This window comes from Phyllobates terribilis, unplaced genomic scaffold, assembly GCF_046119375.1.
Source record: "Phyllobates terribilis strain yellow unplaced genomic scaffold, ASM4611937v1 Scaffold_10__3_contigs__length_209671492, whole genome shotgun sequence".
Lineage (NCBI taxonomy): Eukaryota > Metazoa > Chordata > Amphibia > Anura > Dendrobatidae > Phyllobates > Phyllobates terribilis.
The window spans coordinates 130,279,747-130,293,153 of record NW_027362770.1 but is presented as its reverse complement, the minus strand read 5'-3'; the positions used below and the strand labels follow the sequence as shown (position 1 = coordinate 130,293,153).

The 13,407-nt window shown below is 36.5% G+C and overlaps 1 protein-coding gene across 3 annotated transcripts in view; it reads right to left on the bottom strand.

The window, feature by feature from the left end:
- The window catches only part of CDX1 (caudal type homeobox 1), a 98,297-nt gene that overhangs the window by 82,816 nt on the left and 2,074 nt on the right, over positions 1 to 13,407 (bottom strand). Inside the window, exon 2 of one of the 3 annotated variants that reach the window (XM_073649786.1) lies at positions 5,064 to 5,090. The exons of 1 other annotated variant lie outside the window; for it this stretch is intronic. In XM_073649786.1, the coding sequence (XP_073505887.1) occupies positions 5,064 to 5,090 (27 nt within the window). Of the gene's footprint in view, positions 1 to 5,045; positions 5,091 to 13,407 lie in introns of all 3 variants that reach the window. One more of the 3 variants, XM_073649785.1, reaches the window with a different exon arrangement.

Genomic DNA, 13,407 nt, shown 5'->3' with positions numbered 1-13,407 from the left:
GAGTGAGGACCCTGCTTGCAAGCTTACGGTGTATGAGGAAATAGGGGAGACACAAAAGGTAAAATGTACATATATTGTATAATACAGCCATAATATACTAAATAGGGTACGCACATAACACTACATAAACTGGTCGCCAGCCAGTATGTGTACAGTACAGACAGATTCTATTAAGTGCATGGATGGTATGAGCATGATTTTGAAGAAAATGTTTGTATGGGCCAAACTAGGACAGTTAGATAAGTAAGTTGAGGCGATAGGCCAGTCTAAAGAAATGGGTTTTTAGGGCATGCTTAAAACTGTGGGTATTGGGAATTAATCGAATTGTCCTGGGTAGTGCATTCCAAAGAATTGTGCAGCAAGTGAGAAATCTTGGAGACGGAAGTGGGAGGTTCGGATTATGGAGGATTTTAGTTTTAAGTCATTAGCAGAACAGAGGGCACGGAAGGGTGGTAGACTAAGACGAGGGAGGATATGTAGAGTGCTTCTGAACCATGGAGAGCTTTGTGGGTGAGAGTGATAAGTTTATATTGAACTCTGTATTGGATGGGAAACCAGTGCATGGAAGAGGCATCAGTGTTGCGGTTGGCGAGGAATATGATTCTGACTGTTCAGGACGTATTGAAGAGGGGAAAGTTTAATAAGAGGGAGACCGAGTAGTAAAGAGTTGCAATAGTCCAGACAAGAATGATTAAGAGCTACAGTAAGAGTTTTTGCAGAGTCAAAGGTAAGAAAAGTTCTGATTCTAGAGATGGTTTTGAGGTGTAGATGGCATGAGCGATCGAGTGATTTGATGTGAGGAGTGAAGGAAAGATCTGAATCGAGTATGACCCCAAGACAGCGGGTTTGCTACTGAGGAGTAATGGTGGAGTCACAAACAGAAATGGCAATGTCGGGCATAGGTAAGTTAGTGGGGGAAGGAAACACGAGTAGTTCAGTTTTTGACAGATTCAGTTTTAGATAGTGGGAGGACATATCACATGTCGAAAGACAATCACTGGTATTTTGTAATAATGCAGGGTGATGTCTGGAGAAGAGGTGTATAATTAAGTGTCCTCAGCATAGAGATGGAACTGAAAACTACTGAATCTATTGATTGTTTGTCAAATAGGGGCATTGTACAAGGAGAAAAGGAGAGGTCCTAGGACTGATCCTCAGGAACCCCGACAGTAAGGGGAGAGGATGAGGACCCAGCAAAAGACACAGTGAAGGAGCAGTCAGAGAGGTAGGAGGAGAAGCAGGATAGAACATTGGATTATTGGATAGTGCAGTGATGAGGTTAATTTATTAATGCATTAAAAGCAATCAGAACGTCATATGGTATCAATAAAAATGTCAGCTTGTGCTATGCATAAAAAGCAAACCCTCACACAGTCATCAACACAAAAATAAAAAAGCTAAGGTCTCAGAAAATGGTGACAAACATAAAAGATTTTTATTTACAATTTTCAGAATTTTTTTGCCACTTAAATAATAAAAAAAGCTATAAAATGTTTTATATCACTGTAATCATACAAACCTGCAAAATCATGTTTCCAGGTCATTTTTACTGCACTACTGTAAAACCCCCATCCCACCCCTCCCCCATTACTGAGCTGATATTTTCTACAGCATGTTAACAGGCTCTTTAATTCCCCCTTTAACTTCCATTGTTGGTGGATTTGGTTGCAGATTCTGTCCGGAAGCCACCCCTGAATTCTAAATAAATATACAAATAATGAATGTATCCTTCCTTACATTAAACGACAGTAGAGTATTGTATTCTTTTCAAACCAATGGATAAATCAATTTGGTCATTCATAGAAACCTACCATACAAATTTCTATAGGGCTTGTAATTTGCTATGTAAAACATCGGTGGAAACAGCCTTAAAGCGTATTTATATTGTAAGATAACTGAACGAGCATTGTTAAAAAAATGCTTGTTTCACGATTAAGTTGCTGTGTAAACAGGCTGCCGATCACTAAATGAAAGAGCAAAACGCTTGTTCATTGGGTGAAATGATGTTTTGTGCAGCACAAAATATCAACGTTCTCATCCGATGTAAACAGGACTCGCGCTGCCGAGAACCATTGCAGCCTGTGGGCACTTAGCTATCTAGTATAAATCAGTGTGCAAGGTTTGCTTTGGTCTGCCTGCTTAATAAACGTTGACAAAAATTTACCAATCGGCGGTCATATCATGCCACCGGTCAGTCTGCATAAATGAATCTTAAGAAACAAAAACAATAGATATGAAAAAAAAAATTGGGGGTCTAAATGCTGATTAAAAAATTTCAAATGAAATGTCAAGCACACCCAAAGAAGTTCTACTATGGAGAAGGCAAAAGAGTTTCACATTTTCTTAGATAATCCATTGATATGTTTTATGGCCTTAGAAGAGTTTTCTCCTTTGCAAGAGGAAGTCTTGTAGCCTTGGCCAGTATGACGGAGCTCTGTGGACTTTCTCATGCAATTTTTCCTCATTCTGTATTTTCAATGACCAAGAAGAATCTTCTGAATTTAAAATGTAAGAATTGTGTTGTGTCAAAGATCAAAGGCTTTTTCCTTCTGTATCTCCACCCAGAACAACTCAAGACAAAGCCGGAGAACAATGGTATCTATGAAGACTCCTGTCTCTCTCCTCCCACTTCCTGCCAATGAGTCTCTCCAAGATTTCACTGTACTCAATTTGCATAAAAAAACCTAGGAGCTTCTAACATTTTGATTTCTCTAAAGAGATTCACTTTCAGCTCAAACCATTACTCCCCTCATTTTGACCTCTAGAAGTAGCACAGTCCATAAATAAAACACAGATGGTCATACATGATGCAATTTTGATGAGTTGACCATAGCTATCGAAAATTTGCTTTAAATAGTACAAATACTAGTAAAAAAAACAGCAGATATTTGTGGAAAGAATTAAAATAAATGATTGATCAAACAGATTCAGTCGATGTGAGCAACTACCAATCAATAAGATTATGAGAGGTCCAGCAAGGTAGAAAAGTAGTATAAAATATAACTTTTAATAGAAAATTCTAAAAAAGAGCCCTCAGGCTAAAATCACACGAAATGACCACAGACAAAAAACACATATATGGACCAAATAATGACCAAAGTAGCCATCAGGCTGCAAGTACAGAGAACAAATGACATATATGTGACCAGCAAAAAGTATGACCAGATAGGGTGTGATAACACTCAAACGTCTCTAACACACCTGAATATGTCATATGAATTGCCTCTTGTAAAATCTAGGAAAAAGGAACAGTCTCACCGTGCTTCCAGGCGCTGTCCTCACCAACGGGATCCAGGTATGATCCATTACTGAGTCAATCAGGTATAGATCCTATTAGGATTAAGGAAAGGGGGGGCGTTTCCATAAAAGACCCGCACAATATCCTAACAAATGGACTCCCAGGATCATGTCAGTAGATGCCCCATGGTGCTCCCGATGAAATTCGTCTAGCGAATTTTCAGGAGAGGAGAAATGGGTCTTGTATACCAGCCGTTATGGCTGAATCAATACCTCATCTTCTTTTGAAGACCATCTCCTTTCCCAAGTAGATGAGGGATTGATTCAGTCATAATGGCTGGTACACTAGACCCACTTTTCCTCCCCTGAAGATTTGCTATATGAAACGCGTCGGGAGCACCATGGGGCATCTACTGACATGATCCTGGGTGTCCATTTGGAAAAAAAAGAAGTGAAAAAAATAGTCTTTTAAAAAATTGTTTAAAAATTTGCCACGACTTGAATATAGGGAATTTAATTAAATTTTTTACAAAAAATTAAACTCACTATACATACAAGATGCTTAAAAGAAAAAAGGTACATACAAGTACAATTAGTACACAAAAGTCTCAAAAGGGTAACCAAAGACAAAGATAATCGATGACAATCTTTCTGTCGCCTCTAGCCCAAAATCAATTGGTTCTGACAAGTGGGTATTTGTTCCGTTCCTTAGAACAACTATAGTATTTCTTTTTAACTCTCAAATTTGAAGCGGTCCTAAACATATAATTAGTTTTTGGACATGATGCAGGTTGGAAGCAACTTTGCGAATTAGGAAAATTATTCCCTTAGGGGGTCCTAATGAATGGTATCAGGACTCAGCTTGGGTAAGAGCAAGTCTTTGTGTTTATGGCCAATTTTTAAGGTGCATTTGCACTGCGCGATTATCGTGAAAGAGCGAATCCTAGGAACGCCCGTTTACTGATAATTTTGTAGTCTAAACAGGCTGCCAATCACTTGACGAGCGAGCGAAAGGCCCAAGAGATCATGGTTCAGTGCACATTCGAAGCACATTCAGCTACTAAGAGAACACCGATAGGCAAACAAGTAGCTGATCGGCAGTCGTCTAAATGGTCCCATGAAAAAATTTACATTTTATACAATATTATTAATTTGCAGTTCAAATGTATCCCTATAATGTAAATGGAAGTTTTAAAGACCCTTCAAAGAGTAAAATTATTTACAGTCAAGCCGTTGGCTATACAGATAAGATATTTTTCTATTTTTTCTTGGGATCTATGTGGAAAGCCAGAGGCAAGAAAGGGTCAGACAGGTTGGATTTTTACCCATTTATTTTGCCTGGAGATAAAACTATCCCTATTGAAATTATATGAGACATCTGAATCTCCAATAGTTATCTTATCACACGTGTATGTCCAGCTTTACGCTGACCTTAAATATTGAAATAGCACATTGACGCTCTGGATGTATATGTATTAAATATCCAAAGGGGGGATTTTTATTTTTTATATCTATTTATATTTTTTGCAGTTAATTTATGTTTTGTTTTTTTTAGTTTCGAAAAACTAAAACAGTTAAAAAAAAAAAAAAGTAAAAGCTGTTTCTAACCTTTTTTTGACACTACAAAGCTAATGCTAACAACCTACAAGAGACAATAGGTCTATAGAAACAACATTGTTAAACTACTACCTTCTATCAAATGCTACCCAGGCAGCCTTTGAACTGCAATTTGCAAAACATGCTTATTTGGTTTTTCATGGGGACTTGCTTCCACTTTCTAAGGGAGAAAAAAAAAAAATCAGTCCTACCTTGTCCGTGCTCCTCACCTTTGCCTGGGATCAATACAAGATTTTCTGTGAGACAATAGAAATTATATGTAATCACACAATTTTTGGTCCTGACAGGTAGGAATATGGAATTCTAATAATTACAATAAATTCAAAACCAAATTAAAAAAATAAAATCAAATCAGGTTGTATACCTACAGTAAAACAGTCCGGTGACATTAAAATTTGTGCAGGTGGATTAGCCATACATAGTGATAATAGTGATAGTAGACACTAGGCTGTCATTATTCTCAAGGACGAGTCCTACTTACACTGCTGCCAATGATTATTTTTAAGCACGCCTAAAAATAATTTGCTCCTTCTTTGAGGAACACTTGCTCATAGTAATATTTTTAGTTTAAATGCAGCATGAAGAGGTTGTCCATCCTAAGGATCAATGTCTGACCGGTGGAGGTGCTGTCCCAGGACCCACACCGATCAGCTGTTCTCGCTGCTGGCTGCAGCTACTATCAGTGGATGGAGCAGCTCCATAATTGAGCACTTCCGGTTGCCACCAGCACCGAGAACAGCTGATCGGAGGGGGTGCCGGGTGTTGAACCTACTCCGATCAGACATTGGTGACCCATCCTATGGATAGGTCATCAGTGTTAAAGTAGTGGATAACCTCTTTAAATGACTGCAATATAATTGCATGTAGGAGTCAAACAGGTATTGGCATAATATGAGCGTACTATAGGTAACATTTTCGGAAGTAGTCAAACTAAAATTTCCAAGAAAAGTAGGAACATCAAGTATAACAGAGCAAAGGCAATTGGTCCAATTAAGACTCGAATGAAATAAAATCTAACCAATAAAATTTCCACTGTAACCATAGTCTGTGATTTATAAAGAAGGGAGAATGGCTGAAACTTATCTTCCTGCAAAAATAATTATATTTCCCGCAAATATCGCGAAGATCCAAGAAGTCTGTGTATTGTAGTGAAACACAAAAGTTATGATCCAGCCATCCAAATTAGCAACCACAGACTGAATTCAGGTAATAGCCTTTTAGGGTCTCTTTGCATGCGTGGGCAGACTGCCTGCAAAGGATGGTAATGATATAGAAAGTCGATAGGTGCTTGTTAACTTTCATTTTCATGTGACAATGATCATAAAGGGGTTAGTATGAACAGTCCTTCATATGATCATACGTTCCAAATGACTTTCATTGTGGTCACCAGTGCATCCCTTATTTATACCAGGGAGAATACTCTTGACAAATGAGAAGGTTTCTGCTCACATAACAGATATGATTGAAGACAAACAAGTATTTTCTTGTTCTTCGATTTGAGGTCAGGTTTAAACTGTGCAGTGATCGTTCCTACAGGTGATCATCCCTTCGTATGAAAGGGCCTTAAAGTTCAAGTCAGAGGGTACAGAGGGCATCTTGATTTCTAAAAAAAAAAAAGGGCAACAGTGATAAGGACTTAGGGTGGCCATACACAGATGGCTGTCAACTGTACGATGCTTCAGACAATCATACAGCCAACAGTCATCTGAGCTGACTTTCCCATACACAGGAGTGCTCGCTTGGCTGAGCGCTCTTGTGTTCTCTATGAGAAAGCCGCTGACTGACACGTCGGCCGGCAGCTTATCTCAAGGAGAACAATGCAATCAGCAGTCTGAAATCGGACATAGGCAATCGACATCTCCCCCGAACATCAGTCAGCCGGTGATTGCCATACAAATTAGACTGTAGGCCAAACTTGTCAATATCGATGGCCCTCCACGCACATCAGATTAAAAGATAGTTGAACCAGCTCATTTTGATGTTACTGATGTTAATGGTAGCCTCCCAAATCTCTCAAGACAGATGTGTCTGGAGAGAGAAGAGTTGAACAGTTGTACTATGCAAAGTGCTTATACAGTATATATGGTGGATTTCAATTAAATTAGTAAGAGAAGAAGATATTTTTACAATGATGTTTCCTTCCTTTTCCTCTAGACTCAAAAAAATCTCAAGATAGGTGACACAAAATATCCAACTTTGGAGAAAAATGTAGTAAAAGTAAGGAAAGACCTATCGGCACTCAAGGTCAATTGATTGTTTTGGCACCATCCAAAGCTGTTAGAAGGTTGTAAGCATGAAATTCTAGCATGGAGGCCCATCTTATAAGAATGCAGGTACTAAAACTATGACTGTTAGGTAAACAATTAGGATCGGTGCAAAAATGTGTAAGTCGTTTAGAAAAATCTACAAAAAATGTGAAATTAGTAGTAGCAAACATGCAAGAATCTAAACAATACCAGTAATCAGGGACTTTAAAATCTTCAATATTTAGATTTGAGAGTCCTCGGTGGTTGATACCTTTTAATGGCTAACTGAAAAGCTGGTAACAGGTTGCAAGCTTTCGAGACTACTCAGGTCTCTTCATCAGGCTAGTACTAGCCTGATGAAGAGGACTGAGTAGTCTTGAAAGCTTGCAACCTGTTACCATCTTTTCAGTTGGCCAGCCTGATGAAGAGGCCTGAGTAGTCTCGAAAGCTTGCAACCTGTTACCATCTTTTCAGTTAGCCAGCCTGATGAAGAGACCTGAGTAGTCTCGAAAGCTTGCAATCTGTTACCATCTTTTCAGTTGGCCAGCCTGATGAAGAGGTCTGAGTAGTCTCGAAAGCTTGTAACCTGTTACCATCTGTTCAGTTACCATTAAAAGGTATCAACCACTGAGGACTCTCAAGTCTAAATATTTTTCTATCTACTGGATAACACGGTACAAAATAATTAAAAAATAAATATATATATATATATATATATATTTTATTATTATTTTTTTCCCTGTATTCAGATGAACAATGATATTGACAGATCACAATCAAGTCTGATTTTTATGCTTTTATGGATTGATACAATACATAACTTTCAAAATCAGAATTAAATGTATTAGTGAGACGCATTCACTGATCGTGTATGGTGGCTCAGAGAACCACGCAGCTCTATACTACCAAGCTATAGGCATCCAAAATTATACATCTGTATGGCACTATAATACTGAAATTGTCCCTTTTAGAAGCATGACAATATCTCCATAGTATGTCATTCAATCATACGTAACCAAAGGAATATGGAGGTTCCCATAGACTTTTATAGGTGTCATATTATGGGTCATGCACATATTCATGAGCCCAAGTAATATATTCCCAACAGAATCATAATAAAAAATAAATCAATAAAAAAAAATGGAAGTTCTTCTCACAATATAATAGTAATGTAAAAAAATATCATAGCTATTTTATTCAATTTAAAATTCATTTCAGTCAATATATTTTATATATTATAGCAAAATTGTGAATTTGACATTTTTTACTATTTATATTTCTATAGTGTATAATATCTATTATATTCATTTATCTTATTCATTGTACATCACTGCCATTCCGCTATGAAAATCACATTTACTTATTGACATTTTCCGGAATATCATTACCCATTGTTTCATACAATACTGTAAGAAGCTATAAAGTGTCAGTGCCGCGCTTTAAACTTTACAAGCATGATTTATGATTGCCATTTAATGACCAATGACAAATAAATGGTGCAAAGTATATAACTTACAAGTGCCTTTAAAAAAAAGTACAGCCATATAAAATCACCTAGTTGTAGGGAAAATACCGGTAATCTTTGTGCAGAACAAGAAAACGTAAGAGTAAATTCTCATTTCATTATCATCAACTATTTACTAAAATTTAGGCTAATAAGTTGCTACATTATTTAAAAAAAGCTGAATATACATATATAATATTCATAACTTGAAAAAAAACTACGGTATATTTCCATGCAAATTACATTATGGTACATTTTAATAGTTACTATAGTTATTATTATTAGTAATATGCTAATCACTACAATTTGACAATCCACAGTGGATAAATTATCATCGTTAATATTGAAAAAAATATTAATAATTATAGTGATAATGATTAGAATAATTATTTTACTTGTTTTTTATTTTTTTATTTTACCAAACTGCTAAAATGATTTTTTTATTTGTCATTTATCAGTCCACTGATGCTATCGAGAATGGAAAATATGAAATTAATTTGATTTTATATCTGGTCAAACAAACAACTTATCAGTAACTTTTCAACAGGTTGAATGTCTGGGGAGAGTAGGAAAGCCCCTTTACACATTCGACTTTCAGACGATAGCGGCGACTTTGGGTAACTTTATTCTAATGTGAATGGGCCTTTATCAAAATGTGAGTTTAATATATATTATGATATATTTAATATATATTTTTAGTTTTTATTTTACATATATGTGTGTAACATAAAATATATAATATATGTTTAAAAACATAATTATACATAATATTTGAGTATATATATATATATATATATATATATATATATATATATATATATATATATACTCGTCTTGTTAAGATTATGTAAATGCTTTTGTTATGTACATCCCTATCACATGTAAAGCGCCATGGAATAAATCGCGCTATAATAATAAATAATAATAATATATATATATATTTGTATACCCAAATTTTTTTATTTCACGTATAAGTATCACAGTTTCAAAAAACGGTTTTACAATACAAATATTCTTTCTTTATTTCATACTTATACATGATATGAAGTTCAAAAAAATTAAGGAAAAATATATTTGTGCATAACAATTAAAGTAAAAAAAATTGTGATACTTATATATGAAATAAAATGAGTAAATATATATATATATTCATATTACACAGATACAGTATATATACATATATATATATATATATACGGTATATATAGAGTACAGACCAAAAGTTTGGACACACCTTCTCATTTAAAGATTTTTCTGTATTTTCACCATCACACCTCCTCCTCCATGCTTCACGGTGGGAACCAGGCATGTATAGTCCATCCGTTCACCTTTTCTGCATCACACAAAGACATGGTGGTTGGAAGCAAAGATCTCAAATTTGGACTCATCAGACCAAAGCACAGATTTCCACTCGTCTAATGTCCATTCCTTGTGTTCTTTAGCCCAAACAAGTCTCTTCTGCTTGTTGCCCGTCCTTAGCAGTGGTTTCCTAGCAGCTATTTTACCATGAAGGCCTGGGGCACAAAGTCTCCTCTTAACAGTTGTTGAAGAGATGTGTCTGCCGCTAGAACTCTGTGTGGCATTGACCTGGTCTCTAATCTGAGCTGCTGTTAACCTGCGATTTCTGAGGCTGGTGACTTGGATAAACTTATCCTCAGAAGCAGAGGTGACTCTTGGTCTTCCTTTCCTGGGGCGGTCCTCATGTCAGCCAGTTTCTTTGTAGCGCTTGATGGTTTTTGCAACTGCACTTGGGGACACTTTCAAAGTTTGCCCAATTTTTCGGACTGACTGACCTTCATTTCTTAAAGTAATGATGGCCACTCGTTTTTCTTTACTTAGAATTTCTATTATGGCAAGAAAAAAGCAGCTAACAGTCTATTCAGTAGGACTATCAGCTGTGTATCCACCTGACTTCTGCACAACACAACTGATGGTCCCAACCCCATTTATAAGGCAAGAAATCCCACTTATTAAACCTGACAGGGCACACCTGTGAAGTGAAAACCATTTCTGGTGACTACCTCTTGAAGCTCATCAAGAGAATGCCAAGAGTGTGCAAAGCAGTCATCAAAGCAAAAGGTGGCTACTTTGAAGAACCTAGAATATAAGACATATTTTCAGTTGTTTCACACTTTTTTGTTAAGTATATAATTCCACATGTGTTAATTCATAGTTTTGATGCCTTCAGTGTGAATGTACAATTTTCATAGTCATGAAAATACAGAAAAATCTTTAAATGAGGTGTGTCCAAACTTTTGGTCTGTACTGTACATAAGCACACATTATAGATATATATTACACATACACACAGTATATATATATAAATATATATATACACATATATACACACACACGGTATAGATATATATTACACTATATATTTCACATACACACACAGTATATATATATATATATAAATATACAGTATATGTATATATATATATATATATATATATATATATATATATACACACACACAGTATAGATATGTATTACACATACACACAGTATATATATATATATATATATATATATATATATATATATATATATATATATATACACACACACACACAGTATAAATATATATTACACATACACACACAGTATATATACACACACGCACATTAACAATCTCAATGTGATTATATGTGTATTGCTTCGGCCTGGATGCCATAATTTAGGGTAGACATCTTCAAACAATGGGTCTGCGTTTATCTTTATGTCTCAATATATAGGGAGTATTTAGTATCACTAATAGCTAAAAATCGCTATAATACTGCAAAACTTCAGAGTATATAAATGATACAGTATTATAAATGATACTGTAAGGTTGAGAAGCCCTGGAGAGGGACAGGAGAGCACACAAAATAGGTCAATACCGTCTAGTAAAGGATAAGTATAAACAATAGTACTAAACCCGATTCTATTCGGCCCACCTTAACGTGCCAGTTTCCATTTCTGCCATTATACTGTAAGTTTAATACTGCTGTGCATCATACTGACATGTAAAAAAAGACTAAAAACACATTTCTGGCCTCAGTTGACTTATGATTTTTTTTTTATTATGCAATAAAGCAAACTAATTCAGTCAATAAAAAAAGTCAAAATACCAATATATACCATAACAAAGGCTGGCTATACACTTTAGGTATCATTACTTTAATGAGATCCAGGGTTTTACCATGTCCGATCCAGGGTGATAAGTGGCGCCAGAGATGTCTGTTTGACGCTTATCATTACCCAGTACAATTATGTGTTTATGAGCGAGTTGGGAAACATAGTTTGTTCAGCCAACTGCAATAACAAGCAAATGATCTCAGCCATCTAAAGGTCCAAAGTAAAGATTCTTCTAGCAATTGTCCCTCTAGTATACCGTATATTTGGGAGAAAATATATAGTTTTCTAAGTGCTTCCATAGTTTAGAGTCAAACCCATGGTCCCAATTTTTTTTCAATCATTTTTATACCCTTGAATTGAAAGTTGGCAGATAATTCAAAATTCATTCCCCAATAACACCTCAGTCCACATACATATTGGACAGGACCAAATATAAATGTTATGAAATAAGTGGTCCCGAACCATTTAGACAGTCACTTATCTCTGCCGGACAGACCGTGTTTGCTGCCAATAAATGTAAAGGACTATCTGTAAAAATGACCTAAATTCTCTATATAATGTATATACCCATCGAATTTCAGGGGCTTACAGAACCCCTTTACATATGTTCTGTTAGGCCAAGTGAAGGGTTTTATGGGGAGTCATCCACTCAAGCCTCCCCTCTGTTTGCGCAAACCAAAGGTCCAAAAAGCATCTGTCCTTTGGAGAGCCCAGCTCATTAACCATAAAGCACGTTGACTTATTTATTTTACTTGCCTATAGAGCGCCAACATATTTGGAAGAGTTTTAAAGACAGTGTCATCAGTGTTCCCAGTGGGGTCTATAACCTAATTTCCCTATCAGCAAGTCTTTGGTGTGTAGGAGGAAACCGGAGAACACCGGTGACAACATACAAACTCCTTGCAGCTGTTGTCCTTTGTGGGATTTGAACCCAGGACCCCAGCAATGCAAAGAAGCAACTAACCACTGAGCCAACCTGCTGCCCATAAGTGCCCTGTATAATTTGTATCTTTCAAAAATGCCTGATTTGACTTGGTAGTGAGACCCCAGTAATATGCTCAATGTTCAGCGGAGCTTGTTTTATGCTTGGGGGGTTGTACAAAAATGAAACCCCTTCAAGATATAGCACAACACATTTTGTCATAGATGTGGAAGGTGCAATCTTAAAATCTTAAACAATGGCCTCATATTAGTCCACTGGTATTTTGTTAGAGCAATACGACCTACCAATCGCATATCCTCAAGCCATATATATAAGGTTAATGACGGCCTAACCTACCGATTCTGATGGAACTGGCTGACAATCTAAAGTGTATGGGGGCCTTCTGAATATCCCTCGACAAATGATGTTTGGGATGAGAAGCACCACTCTAGTTAAATTATATTTCTAAGCCCTTTTGTTCCTGCAGGAGAAAAGCTGTTGGCAGAAGAGTCTGGCAGAGAAATACTCAACTCTTCCCAATACATCCATAGCCAAATGGAGCGTTCATGTGTATGAAGGCTTTCGGGGGAAATAGTGGTTGGCTGACTCATATAAGGTGCAACTTCAGCCCCAAGGTCTTCCCGATACGCATTAGATAAAAATTGGCCTAAGCCACCGATTTTGGTGGGTTTGAAAGACCATCTGATGTGTATGGGGGCCTCCTGACCCTCAGTCCGGATAAGAAATCCAGAGTGTTGAAC